Genomic DNA, 15518 nt, shown 5'->3' on the forward strand with positions numbered 1-15518 from the left:
TGTATTTACATCTGAATAAATAGCAGAAATTAATGGGTAATAAGCTTCACTTTATCATGTGACAGGATTAATTATTCCAAGAGAAGAAACTCCTCTGTCATTTGTACTGTTTTAAATATTAACTCCTCTACTTTTTAAAAATGTACTTTTAATGAAAGTTTACAGAGGCTTAGAATTTCCTTTCATTCATTGTTGCAATTTTTTCCCTGCCCAACATCCCCTCCCCAGTTCATTCTTCTCTTTGAAAACTAAAAGAAAAATTCTTTCATTGTTTTACAATCCCTCCCCCCAAGTCCACTCCATGATGCAGTCTTCTTTCTGGACTCCTGTCATGACAATAATACCTAATCATATACACCTTTTAAACAGTTCTCTCTCTCATCTGTTTCAATGCAGTATACATAATTTATCCCATCTTTCTCAGTCTGCCCCCCAACCCCTATATCAGTCCCATTTTACAACAGTGGCACTATGCAATATCTGTTCTTTTGTGACTGAGCTATTTCATTCAGCATAATGTCCTCCAGGGCCATCCATTTTGAAGAATATTTCATGAGTTCCTTGTTTTTCAATGCACCGTAGTATTCCATTGTGTGAATAGACCACAGTTTCTCTATCCACTCATTTGTTGATGGGCACTTAGGTTGTTTCTTACTTTTTGCTATTATGAACAAAGCTGTGATAAACATGGGTGTACATATATATGCTTGGGTGGTGGTCATGGTTTCTTTGGGGTATAATCCCAGTAGTGGAATTACTGGGTCAAATGGTATTTCTGTTTGCAACTTTTTGAGAAAGCACATACTGCCTTCCATAGTAGCTGTACCATTTTACACTCCCACCAACAGTGAATAAGGGTTCCAGATTCTCCAGTTTATCCACAACCCTGCCAGTATTTTTTGTTTGCTGTTCTGTTAAATTTTGCTATTCTTACTGGGGTGAGATCATATTTCATAGTTGTTTTGATTTGCATCTCTCTTAAAGCTAGGGATTTTAAACATTTCTTCATGTGCGTGTTGGCCATCTGACTGTCTTCTTTGGGGAATTGTATGTTCATATCCTGTGCCCATTTTTCAATTGGGTTGTTTACCTTTATCTTGCTGTGGTGCTTGAGTATTTTATAAATTCTAGATATAAGTCCCTTATCTGACAATCATTACCAAATACGTTTCCCCATTCTATGGCTTCCCTTTTTACTCTGTTGGAGAAGTTTTTGGATATGCACAGGGATTTGATTCTTAGAAGGTCCCATTCATCTATTTTATCCTTTCCTGATTGTAGATTTTCGGTATGCTTGGAAGAATGTTGATATTGTGGATTAGGACTTCTAGAGTTCTTCCAAGATTTTCTTTAATGAATTAACTCCTCTACTTTATGTTTTCTAAGTTTTCACTACATAGATGACAGACTGTTAGTTATCAGGTCAAATTGGTATGTGGATTTTAGCTTCATCAATCAAAGAGTAAAACACTAGTCCCATTGTGCTACTTAAGGTATCCAAGCTTTGCTGGAAAAAGAAGAGTTTTTTTTAAAGAAAAAAATGGCTGATAAAATATAAAGCCCTGCTCAGAAAAACTCTTTGTAAAACAAATATAAACCTTGCCTGATAATTATCCATCCTTACTGCTGTGCTGAAACTCATTTGTTTCAGTTACTATATATAGTCTTCCCATTGAGGGACTTCATCTCCTTCCCTGACTTTCCACTTTTCCAAGTATGATGTCCTTTCTCAAAGAGGTGACTGAAAATATTGTGCCATATGTCAGATATGCTTCAGTCTTTGAAGTGGTGTTCTTGCTTTTTAGCACTTCTGACAGGTCTCTAGCAGTAATCTCTGTCTGAGTGTGTGTCTCAGGCACACTTTATGTGTCTTTTATCAAAAAGTAATGAGATGAGAGAGTGACTTTACCTCTCTTACCTGTCCATATACCATGGAAAAGTAGTTTAGTCACAGAATATATCTATCTATAGAGATCATTTCCTTCTGTATATTATCTATGTAGAGTTTAGTATAAAATATCGTTGATGTTGTTAGGCACTGTCAAGTTAAGTACGACTCATAGCAACTCTATAAGCAAAAGATCTGAAACCAGTCCTGTACTGTGCCATCCTCACACTTCCTGACACAGAGGAGTCCATTGCAGCAACCACGGTGCCAATCCATCCGGTTGAAGATTTTCCTCTCTTTCACCAACCCTCCACCCTTTCCAACATCATGTCCTTCTCCAAGGAATAGTACCTGCTAGAAACATGTCCAGAGTATGGGAGGTGATGCCTCATCATTCTTGCCTCCTAAGAGAACTCCAGCTGCACCATCTCCAAAGATATATCTGTTCATTCTCTTGGCCATCCATGTTATATTCAGTGTTATTCTCCAATTCCACAGCTCAAAGGTGTCAATACTTTTTCTGTCATCCTTATTTATTGTCCAGGTCTCATATATATAGCTAGTAGTAGTAAAAAAGACTATGGCCTGAATCAGATGCACCTTAGTCCTCAAACTGACATCACTACTCCTCAATTATTTGGAAAGATACCAAACTGAAGATTTTCCTAGTGAAATGCATATCTTTATTTCCTGATTGCTCATATCAAGGCTGTTAATTCTACAAGCAAGATGAAGCTGTTGACAGTTGTAATCTCCTCTCCATTCATCAACACACTACCTAACAGTTAAGAGTTAAGAATCTTTGTTTTCTTGCTATTAAGACACATTCCATACTGAAGGCTGCATTCCTTGATCTTCTGCAACAAGTGCTTCAAGTCCACCTTACTTTAAGCAAGTAATGTTGTGTCATCTGCATAATGCAGGTTATTGATGAGTCTCCCTCCAATCTTGATGCCATATTCTAAAGGAAAACATTCTAAGTGAAAAAAACTGAACTGATGACTTCAAAGTGTAGCTCTAAAGGTCAAAGGGAAGTATTATAATGGGATGTGCAGAGAGCTAGAATTGGAGAATAAAAGGGAGGAACTCACTCTGCATTTCTCAAGCTGGAAGAACTGAAAAACAAATTTATGCCTCATATCACAAAATTTAAAGATGCTTTGGGCAATATATTGAATGACCCAGAAAGCATCAAAAGAAGAAGGAGGAAATACATGGAGTTATTTTATCAGAAAGAATTTATTGACATTGAAAAATTTCAGGACCATATGAACAGCAGCCAACAGTAATGAAAGAGGAAGTAATAGCTACATTGAAGGCATTTGGAGAAAAAAAAAGACCCAGGAATTAACGGGATACCAATTGACTTGTTTCAATTAACAGATGCATCCTTGGATGCATTCACCAGCCTAAGCTAGGAAACTTTGAGGACAGCTGTCTCGTCAACATATTGAGGACCATATTTATTCCTATACCCAAGAAGGGTGATCCAGCTGAATGTAGAAATTATCAAATAATATCACTGATATAACATGCAAGCAAAAGTACTGCTGAAGATCATTAAAAAATGGCTGGAACAGTACATAGATAGGGAAACACCAGAAGTTCAAGCAGTCTTTAGAAGAGATTGTGGCACCAGGGATTTTATTGCTGATATCAGATGGATCCTGGCTGAAAGTAAGGAATGTCAGAAGAATGTCTATTTGTATTATTGACTGTGCAAAGCTGTTTGACTGTGTGGATCATGACAAGTTGTGGCCGACATTAAGAAGAATGGGAATCCCAGAGCACTTAATTGTGCTCATGTGGAACCTATACCTGGATCAGGAGGCTATTGTGAGAATAGAGAAGGGGAGCACTGCATGGTTTGGAATTGGGAAGGAAGTGTATCAGGGTTGTATTCTGTCTCTATACCTATTCAATCTATATGCTGAGCAAATTATCCTAGAAGCTGGACTCTGTGAACAGTATAAAAGGTAGGAAGAATTATATTCTAGTGTATTATATTTTGGCAACTCAGGAGAGAATATTTAGGTCCCACAAACTATAAAGAGGGCAAGCACAATAATGATCGGCCTTTGAATCCTTTCTTCACAAGGAAATGTCCCTGTGCAGCTCTCCTAGACTGCTATAAACATTTTAAACTAATTCCTGGATTTGCCATTTCTCACCAGATTGATCTGATCATATTTTTTTCTAATTGGTTTTCATTTAATCATTCATGTACACTTTGTCTTACAACATCAAAAGTGATTGTACAATGGCATTGCTTCTCTTGTCTAATTGAAACTTCACTCTTCTTCTCCCCATCCTCTTACCTCTTAACTTTACTCATCCATTTGCTAATTGCTTCTCTCTCCTTATCTCTAGAGGTCAACTCTGCACAACTGTTTCTATGTGTATGCAAACTTTCCTTAGTCTCTTCCCTCCAACTCTTCCTGATTCAGATTAGTCATTTCCCTTAACCTTTTTCAGAAGTATGTTCACCCAGAAATGGAAAGTCCTGAGCCCTGATCCTCTGCCTCCTTGAAGTAACAACTCTAGATGTCTTTCTCATTCTCAATTCCTAATAATTCCAAATACTGCCTGAAAAGTGGCATAGACATAAGAGATCTTCAAGTGTTAAAGGAAATATGATCTTGGGTCTAGAAGGCATCCAGGGTAGCTTCAGTTCAACGGACAGAGGGTTACAAGTAGAATAACTGCTGTGTACATCTTCCTGGAAGGTCAAGATGGAGCCTGTATAATTGCCAATACAGCCATTTACTGCGTACGGAGAAAACTGTTGTCATTTCAAAGGTAAATCTTGATCATTATGGGATTTATCTGGCTGATTGGGTCCATATTCTGGTAGCTGGGGCTGAGTTCAATACTGTATATTAAAATTTTTATGCTTCTTGGAGTTCTGTTGATAGTAACCTTAATCAACTGTATCAAGAGAAAAATCTAACCAATTTTGTTCCAGCTCCCATTAGGCACATTAATCAGAGTGGCCAGTACACTTGTGCATGCATGTGAAAATGTGCCACATATAAACAGTGTATGTGTCTTATTAGAAAATAATTTTCCATGGGTTTCTCATATTTCTGCATGACTTGTAAAGGCTTCTGTTACCAACTGTATTTTCAAAGGTGTTCATATAGCTAACAGATGGAGATTACAGAATGTTTTAGTGTTTCCCTCTAGAATAAATCCTTTCTGGGGAAAAAAGTTCTTTGCTGTTCAGGGTGTTGTCTGAAGGGAGTTGTGTCACTAACCCAAAGCTCACAACTCTCGGGCAACTGAAGTGTACTGGTGATGCTGCAGGAGAAAGAGGGACAATCTCTTTCAGTGTGAATTACAACCTTGGGCAACCTGCTAGAGGGTCAGTTTGAATCTGTTGTGACTGAAGGACAATGAGAGCAGACAGTATATTAGCATGTTGCACTGCTGATCTCAAGGCTGCACGTCACTGGTGGGTCGAATCCAGCTCTTTGGTAGAAAGATAAGCAGTCTCCTCTCATTTAGACATACAGCCTTAGAAACTTAATGGAGGATGACCGTGAGGCAGAGTCTACTTGGTTTGAGTTCAATATAATAAAAATAATCACTTCCTCTAAAGGAAGGTGTGCATAAGCTTACTACTAGCTCTTTATAAATTATGAAGCTTCTTAGGCTTGGAATTCCTTGGATGTGATATCCACCCAGTGGATGCATAGTGTCTAGGAACATTATTCTTACAGAATTTGCTGGACAAAATAAATCAATTTCAATGTAAAATCTTCTGTGATAAGTAATATATCCTCATTTCTGTCTTCTGCCTATGTGTATGAAACAAATGAATTTGCTTATATGCAACATAAAAGTCCAGATCCTTTATAGTTTTTGACACTTAATAATACTTATTGTTGTTGTAATGTGCTGTCAAGTCACTTGTGACTCACAGAGACCCTATGGAACCTTACTCTATCCTGTGCCAATCTTACTGTCTCTGGCACACCTACCCCCGTTACCCGAGTCACTGAATCAATCAAAGGGCTTCTTCTCTTTCTCTCTCCCTCCATCTTACCAAGCATGATGTCCCTCTCCAAGGACTGATCCCCCCTTGCAACATGCCCAAAGTATGTCAGATGGAGCTTCAGAATCCTTGCCTCAAAGGAGTAGCCTGGTTTCACCCTCTCTGGGATGAAACTCTTCTCTTAGTAGTCAGTTTATGCTATATTCAATACTCTTCTCCAACACCAGAGCTCAAAGTCATCAATTCTTCTGTCATCCCTAGTCATTGTCTAACTTTCTGATGCATAGAACATAATTTTGAAAATCATGGCCTGGATCAGACAGACCTTAGTCTCCAGACTGACGTCGTTGTTCTTCAGTACTCTGGAGAGGTCCCTGACAGCAGATTTTCCTAGAGCAATTTATCTTTTTATTTCCTGGATGCCGGTACCAAAAGTGTTGAATGTGAAGCCAAACAAACTAAAGCCATTAACAATCTCAATCTCTTCACCATCCATCATGATGCTGTCAATTGGCCCAGTGGTGAGACATTTTGTTTTCTTGATGTTGAGCTTTAATCCTTATTAAAGCCTGCAGTCCTTGACTTGTGCAGTAAGTGCATCAGACCCTCTTCAGTTTCATCTGGCAAGGTTGTGTCATCTGCATATCGCAGATTGTTGATGAGTCTTTCTCCAATCGTGATGCTACATTCCTCCTCATGGAGGCAATTTTATTGTCTCTGACACAGCTATCTCCATTACTCCAATGACTGAATCAATCCATCTCATTGAGGGTATTCCGCTCTTCTGCTGTCCTTTGACATTCCCAAGCAAGTTGTCCCACTCCAAGGACTGGTCCCTCCTTGCAACATGTCCAAAGTATGTCAGATGGAGCTTCAGAATCCTTGCCTCCAAGGAGCAGCCTGGCTTCACCTCTCCAGGATGAACTCGTTTGTTCTCCCAGAAGTCCATGGTATATTCAATACTCTTCTTCTCCAGCTCCACAGCTCAAAGGCATTAACTCTCCTTCTATCACCCCTAGTCATTGTCCAGCTCTCTGACACTTAGCAAGTGATTGGAAAGACCATGTCATGTATCATAAGCACTTTAATCTCTAGACAGACACCATTGCTCTTCAGTACTTTGGAGAGATGACTGACAACCGACTTTCCCAATGAAATTTATCTTTTAATTTCCTGGCTGTTGGTACCAAGAGTGTTGATTGTAGAGCCACGCAAACTGAAGCTGTTAACAATCTCTTCATTGTCTATCATGATGCTGCCAATCGGCCCAGTGGTGAGAATCTTAGCTTTCTTGATGTTGAGCTACAATCCATATTTGAAGGCTGTGGTCCTTGACTTTCTGCAGAAAGTGCTTCAGGTCCTCCTCAGTTACAGAAATCAGGGTGTGTTATCTGCATATCGCAAACTGTTGATGAATCTACCTCCAATCCTGATGCCACACTTCTCCTTATAGCACCCAGCCTCCCAGATAATCTGTTTTGCATATAGAGTGAAAAGATATGGAGATAGGACAAATCCTTGACACAGATTCCTCCCCATTTTGAACCATGTAATGTTTCCTTGCTCTGTTCTGATGACTGCGTCCTGGTCCAAGTATAGGTTTCACATAAGCACAATCAAGTGTTCTGGGATTCCCATTCTTCTCAGAGTCAGCCACAATTTGTTGTGATCCACACAGTCAAATGCCTTTGCATAGTTAATGAAACACAGATAGAAATTCCTCTTGTACTCGCTGCATTCTGCCAAGATCCATCTGACATTAGCTATAATATTCCTAGTGTCACGGCCTCTTCTAAATCTAGCCTGCACTTCAGGCAGTTCTTTACTGCTGTTCCAGTCATTTTTGGATTAACTTCAGCAAAATCTTGTTTGCATGTGAAATCAATTATACTGTTTGATAATTTCCACACTCTATCAGATCATCTTTCTTTGGAATGGGAACAAACATAGATCTCTTCTATTCAGCTGGCCAGGTGTTTGTCCTCCACATTTTTTGGCACAACTTGGTGAGCACATCTAGGGCAGTATCTCTTTGCTGAAATATGTCAGTCGGTATGCCATGTTCATGTGCACTAGCAGGTTTTTTAAAAAAATTCTCTTCAGCAATATTTTAATTGTATTTTATTATTAATAATATTGTTTGATAATGGTGGACAGTGTTGGGTGAATCTCCCCAATTAAAACAAGCTTGGAAGGAGGAGTGGCATCCGCTTCCATAATAGTTTGCCTCCGTAAACCCTGTGAACCTGGAGAGAGGATGAGAGACAGTGTTGAGGACTCTCCTTCATAGGGTCACTATGAGTCACCTGTTACTCGACGGGATTAATAACGACAATGAATTTACCCATTCTGTTTGGTCACCTTTCTTAGAAGGGGAATAAACATGGGTATTTTTCAATCACTCAGCCAGGCAGATGTCCTCTAAATTTCCTGGTATAGACTGGTGAGCACATCCAGGGATGCAACTATTATTTGAAATTGGTATCCTACTGATTTCTGAGGCTTTCCCCCCGCCCATTGCCTTCAGTACACTTTAAACTTCTTCCTTCATTACTATTGTCTTTTGATCATGTACTTCCTGAAATATTACAGTATTGTCCAATTCTTTTCAGTAAAGTGATTCTGTATATTCCCTCTGTTTTTTATGTTTCCTGGATAATCTGAGATTTTTGCTCTTGCATCCTCTTGAGAATGCTGAGTGAATTGTCCTCTTTTTATTCCCCAATTCTCTATCTCTACACATTCTGTTACAGTAATTTGTCTTCCTAAGCTGTCTTTTGAAATCCTCTGTTTAGTTCCTCTATTTCAGTATTTCTTTTATTTTGGCTTCTTCATGCTCTATTGCAATTTTCAGTTTCTCTTCTGACATTCATTTTGGTTTTGGTTTTATTCTCTGTTTTTTGTTTGTTTGGTAGGTTTTTTAGTTACCTTTTGCTCTCTTCATATCCTTAAGGTCATCACATAACTCACCTGGTCGTAGGTCATTGGTATTTAATACTTCAACCCTATTCATAAAATTATTTTTAAATTCAATTGGGATAGACTCAAATATTATTTTGGTTCTTGTCAACTTGAATTTTCTTTAGCTTCTATTTGAACTTGTACATAAGTAATTGATCTGTTCCATAGTCAGCACTTAGCCTAGTTTTGATTGATGATATTGAGCTTCTCCAATGATTTGTTCCACTGATGTGGTCAATTTAATTTCTATGTAGTCCATTTGATGAGGTTGATGAGTAAAGTTGCCATTTGTGTTTTTTAAAAAATATATTTACCATGAATATATTACTGAATGTACAAAATCCTAACATTTTATTTCTGGCCTCATGTCTGTTACCAAGTCTGTACTTTCCAACTATACTTCCATTTTCCTACTTTTGCATTCTAATCACCTGTTATCATTAAAATATCTTAATTGCATATTAGGTAAATTTCAGACTGCAAAATTTGATAAAAATCTTCAATTTACTCCTCTTTAGCTTTAGCCACAGTGCTATAGTAGTCCCAGTGGTGACAAGTTATGCTGCAATCTCAAAGAGACACAGTTTGAATCCACCAACCACTATACAGGGGAAGGATGGGAAATGTCTTCTCATGCAATTTACTACCTCTGAAAACTCAATAGAAGGTCAGCATGTTCATTGTAAATTGCCAAAAATTAAGTTCCAGAGATTATATTGCCTAAGATAACCCCAAGTCTACCTGGTTATCTTCTTAGTGGAAAGTAAAGAAACAATCCTTAACTTTGGAGAGATTTCCTAAGCATGTCCCAGTTCATTTCCACACTCCTATTGAGCAAAACCCTTCTCACAGTAGAATCTCTCTTGACTTTTTAATGCTGTTAATCTCATGGGAGCAGACTGTCCATCTCTCCCCCACCCCCGCCCCACCAACAGAGGCACTGGTGGATCCAAACTACCAGAGAGGCATAGCATAGCAACAGAGAAGTTAGCATCACAACTCCGTAAAGGAACACACCTAGTCAATTCCTCAGATGCCTAAAAACCTGTTACAGAATACCACTTAATCTTCATTGGGTTCTTTCACAATCACTTTCTAATTTACCTCAGATGTGTCTAGTCTAAATATCCTAAAGAAATAATAAGTATAATTTTCTTCTCCTCCATGTTTCCTATTGAGGAGGGAGGCTGTCCTTTTGAGATATAACCTTCCAATAAATTGATCTTTACTATGCATTTAACAACAATTTGGTAAAGAAATTAACATTAAAATGTTTTAGTGATATAATTATAGTGGTTTGAGAAAATCTATTTCATAATACATATACATAGTTATATTAATTTATATTTAATAGATGGCATACCAGTTGACATATTTCAACCAACAGATGCTTCCCTGGATGTGCTCACCAAGTTGTGCCAAGAAATCTGGAAAAAAACCACTTGGGAAACTGACTGGAAGAGATCTATATTTGTTACCATTCCAAAGAAGGTTGACCCGACAGAGTGTGGAAATTATAGAGCAATATCACTGATTTCACATGCAAACAAAATTCTGCTAAAGATCATCCAAAAACGACTGGAACAGCAAGCACATCAGCAAAGAACTGCCAGAAGTCTAGGCTGGGTTTAGAAGGGGTCATGGTACTAGGGATATTGTATCTAATGTTAGATGGATTTTAGCTGTAAGCAGAAAATACAAGTGGAATGTCTATCTGCGTTTCATTGACTATGCAAAGGCATTTGACTGTGTGAATCATAACAAACTGTGGCTGGCTCCGAGAAGAATGGGAATCCCAGAATGCTTGATCATGCTAACGCAAAATCTATAATTGGACCAAGAGGCAGTCATCAGAACAGAGCAAGAAAACACTGCATGGTTCAAAATTGTGAAGGGTGTATACCAGGGATGTGTCCTATCTCCATATCTTTTTAATCTATATGCAGATTATCTGGGAGCTGGGTTCTATGAGGAGAAGTGTGGCATCAGGATTAGTGAAAGAACCATCAACAATCTGCGTTACGCAGATGACACAATTCTGCTTGCTGAAACTGAGGAAGACCTGAAGCATTTTCTGCAGAAGGTCAAGGACTGCAGCCTCCAAATGGATTGAGGTTCAATATCAAGAAGACAAAGATTCTCACCACTGGACCAATTGGCAGCATCAGGATAAATGGTGAAAAGATTGAGATTGTTCACAGCTTTAGTTTGCTTGGCTCCATAGTCAACACTCTTGGCACCAGCAACCAGAAAATTAAAAGACGTATTGGGATGGGAAAGTTAGGGACCTCTCCGAAGTACTGAAGAACATTGGTGTCACTCTAGAGACTAAAGTGTGCCTGATACAGTTCATGGTCTTTTCAATCAGTTGTTATGCATCAGAGAGTTGGACAATGACTAGGGAGGATAGAAGGAGAATTGATGTCTTTGAGTTATGGTGCTTGAGAAGAGTATTGAGTGTACCATGGGCTAGTAAGAAAACAAACAAATTCATCCTGGGGAGAGTTAAACCGGGCTGCTCCTTTGAGGCAAGGATTCTGAGGCTTCGTCTGAACCTGTTTCAAGGAGGGAGAGGTCCTTGGAGAGGGACATCATGCTTGGGAGGGTGGAGGGACAGCGCAGGAGGGGAAGACCCTGTAGAGGTGGAGTGATTCAGTGACCAGAGTAATTGGGGTGAATGTGTCAGAGACAGTGAGATTGGCACAGGACAGAGCAGGGTGTAGAGCTATTGTACAAAGGGTCGCTATGAGTCACAAGCTATTTGATGGCACATAACAACAACAACAACAAATCATGTTAAGTATTGGATGCTAACAAGAAAGTCCACAGTTCAAATTCCCTAACTTAATCTGAGAGAGAAAGATGTGGCCATCTACTTGAATAAATATTACACTCTTGGAAAACCTCTTCTGTAGTTCTTTTTTTGTCCTACTAGGCTGCTATTAGTCAGAAGCAACTCAGTAGTTTTATACACTGTACATGCTAGAAAGGCAATTGTTGTTGTTAATTGCCTTCGAGTTGAGCACGACTCATAGTGACCCTATGAAGAAAAGGCCTGAAGCCCCTTTTACAACTATAGACATTTCTCAAAGTTCATAGAGTTTCCAGAAGCCTGTTGCTTAGGAAGTGGATGCCATTCCTGCTTCCACAGATATAGGTGTTAAGAAATCAGTAGCATACTTTATACCTCTGGAAACAATGAACTTTGAGAAATGATGATAGTTACAGAAAGATGCCAGGTCTTTTGTTCACAAGGTTGCTATGTCGTGCTTGACTTGACGGTAATCATCACAACAATAATAATGTTATAATAATAACAAAAACAATAATAATGTTTTTTATAAAATCTGTTACTTAACAGTGGTGGTGATTGTTTTGTTCCATCAAGACCAACTCATTGCTGACCCTCCAGTGGGTTTTAAGAGGCAATTAATCACACAGGAGGAGATTGTTCATCTTTTTCACTCCAGGCAGCTGGAGAATTCAAATCATGTGGTATCTAGATTGCCATACAGCTTGGAACTATGTCAGCTCTAAAATATTATATTGACAATATTTTAATACTACTGTTTTTATGTTGTGCTAGGTACTTACTTCATCAAATGTGAAATCCTCTAAGTTAATTTCTTCATATTCTTCGGAGTCTTCATTCTGAATAGCTTCTAGAGCTTTTGTCAGCTTTTTTCTCAAAAGAAAGCCCTTCCAAACTGCCTAAACAAAAATGTAAAGCATGTTATACAAGGTTATAGATCAAACACTAAACCAGATTCTCTGTGTTAGCCCTTAGGAAGATAAAACATCTTTGACTTTAGTTTAATGGCCCAATAATCTGTTATTTGAACTTCATGTGACACTTAAAACTGCACGATAAAATAAATGACTGTGTCTAAAGTTCTGAATCTCAGGAGACTTTCCTTTTGACAGAAAAGAATCTTTAAATCTCTCTCTACTACACTAAATAGGCCAACCAATTAATTATGTGACAATTCCTCCAGGACTAGTTCTAAACTAAGCAGAAAGGATAGAAAGAAAAACCAAAGTTTCTAATTTCTAAATGATTATGTACAAAATAAAGCACATTTAGGAAAACTCAACATATATAAATAGAAACTTTCTATATATATAAATATAAAAATATAAAGAGCACATAATAATTAATGAATTCAATTTTAATATAAACTAAGCACAGAACAATAGTATTAAAAATACTGAAGATCCTCAACATTTGTAGGGCAGGAAAGCTTACCTAACTAAACTTTTAAGCACAATGGAACATTAAAATTGAATACTTTAATATACTGCTAAGGTATGAGCTCCAAGATATGCTTTTAAGTATATCAAATTAGATTCAAATAAGAGTATATTGCATACCACCATTTACCTATTAAAGAAGCCATATAAAAACATACTTATGAAAGGAAATAGAAACTCACATGTATATAGTTAAGTATATATATGTGTGTGTATTTTAAATGAAAGTATATACCATAAAAGTAATGTTGATTTTTTGTTATAATGATTCACTGCTACTCTTAGGACTATGGACATCAGACATCATGATAAATGGGAAAAAGTCTGAAGGTGTCAAGTATTTTACTTTTCTTGATTCCACAATCAACCTCAGTTGAGGCAGTAGTCAAGAACACAAACAACTTACTGCCATGGAATTTTTTGCAAGGACCTCTTTATAATGCCAAACAGCAAAGATGTCACTTAAGACTAAGATATATCTGACTCAAGTCATGATATTTCACTACTTGATTTGGTTGTGAAAGTTGGACAACAAGTAAGGAAGATCAGAGACTATTAATGTCTTTGAATTATCACGTTGGATAAGAATACTGAACTGCCAAAGAACAAAAACATCTGTCTTGGAAGAACTGCAAACAGCATGCTTCTTAGAAACAAAGACGGTGAGACTTCTCATATACCAAGAGGGCCCAATCCATGGAAAAGGACATCATGCTTAAAAATGCAGGGTTAGCAACTGAGAGATTGACTCTCATCAAAATGGGTTGATACAGCAACTGCAAAAATTGTTGCAGAGACTGTGAGGACGGCACAGCTTTGGTCAGGGTTTTACTCTTTTGTACATGAGGCTACCATGAGTTGGGGCTATCTGCACAACACATAACCACTATGAAAAGGGGACAGAAAACAGAGTGAAAGGTGCTGCAGTAGAAGACAATATTCTTTGAGTATAATTTTTATATATGATTTTATTTTAGAACAACAAGTGTACCTAAGACGATTGTAAAAAGAAGTTAAAGATAACCCCCCCAAAAAAACACCACCAACCAACAAACCCTAAAAACAAAATCCATGACAATTTATCTCAAGTTGTAGGAATAAAGATACATTTCTTCAGAAACAAGAAAAAATAATTTATTCATAACACACAGAACATATTTTTCTGGTGTAACAAATGAGGACACTTCTTTCATGAATATTCATGTTGTTGCAAAAGATCTGGAATTTCAGTCCTGAACATCTCCATTCAGTGTAGTATAAATAAAGATGATATAAATATGTTGATAATCAATGTGTAGGTCCTCTTTGTAATCTAGGTTCATGTGAACACCATACATTTTCTCCTGTAATCCGCCTATAATTCATTGATCTTTCTTTTCCACATAGTGAAATCAATTAGCTGGACGAATCTATATCCATGAGGATACTTGATACTTTTTTCTTTAATAAATATTATTGACTTCTGTTCCTAGAATTCACAACATAACTTCTTAAAACTCCTGAAACTCACATATCTCTGACCATGTTTTTCTGATATTTTTCAGTCTTCTAGTGCAAAGGACACTCTAATTACACTATAAAACTCAAACCCAAATCACTGCCACTAAGCTGATTCCTCCCCACAGCAAACTTCCTTTGAGTCTCTGTGTCTAGATACAGTTACAGAAGATGAACTCCTATCATCCTCTGGTAAAGCACCTGGTGGATTTGAAATTTTGACCTTTCAATTAGCAATCCAACATGCTACATATTTCATTGTAAGTGGACATTAAAATGAAAACCTCTTCATGTGTTTTCCAATATAATAACTTGAAAGTATGTTCATGTTCTAGTAGAGAAATTCTTGATTCCTATTTCTCATAAATCATATGGGTTAATATCATCAATGTTTGAATTAAATACAAAATATATTCTAGGGTGTAATATTCCTACCATTTTCTTTGTTACCATCTTGAGTCATGTCACCATTATCTCTTGTCTGGATTACTGCAATAGTTTCACAACTAGTCTTGATGCCTCCACTTTTGCCCTCTGTGATAGTTAAAGTTATGTAATGAAATTGCCTGTTCATTAATTGTTTTGGCAGTTATGATATAATAATTCTCTGGAAGAGATCTGACATAATGTGATCTACTTTCATGAAGGAAAAAAGATGTTTCCTCAGGAGTGTGGTCTTCATCAAGTATAAATGGGCATTCCGGCAAAGCTTTCTTGCTTTTTGCTCCATCTGAATTCTTTATTATGCTCATCTTAAGGGGAGCTTTGGATTCACGGGGCTTGAGTCACAGTCTATAATGTTACCTGTTCATCTTAGATTCTTCATCTTCTGCAGCCCACTGCTTTGACTTCCAGTCTTGAAACTTGCCAGCCTCTGATATAAAACAATTGTTTGATGTCTGGGAAAGTGGAAGGTCCTTGAAA

General features: G+C 37.6%; 1 protein-coding gene across 1 annotated transcript in view; it reads right to left on the minus strand.

Annotated features, from left to right (window-relative positions):
* The window catches only part of LRRIQ1 (leucine-rich repeats and IQ motif containing 1), a 267992-nt gene that overhangs the window by 118126 nt on the left and 134348 nt on the right, over positions 1–15518 (minus strand). Inside the window, 1 exon segment of the mRNA XM_006882532.1 lies at positions 12441–12557. Within this exon segment, the coding sequence (XP_006882594.1) occupies positions 12441–12557 (117 nt within the window).

The sequence above is a fragment of the Elephantulus edwardii genome, unplaced genomic scaffold, assembly GCF_000299155.1.
Source record: "Elephantulus edwardii isolate Elephantulus edwardi_28Jun2011 unplaced genomic scaffold, EleEdw1.0 scaffold00021, whole genome shotgun sequence".
In the NCBI taxonomy this organism is placed as follows: Eukaryota; Metazoa; Chordata; class Mammalia; order Macroscelidea; family Macroscelididae; genus Elephantulus; species Elephantulus edwardii.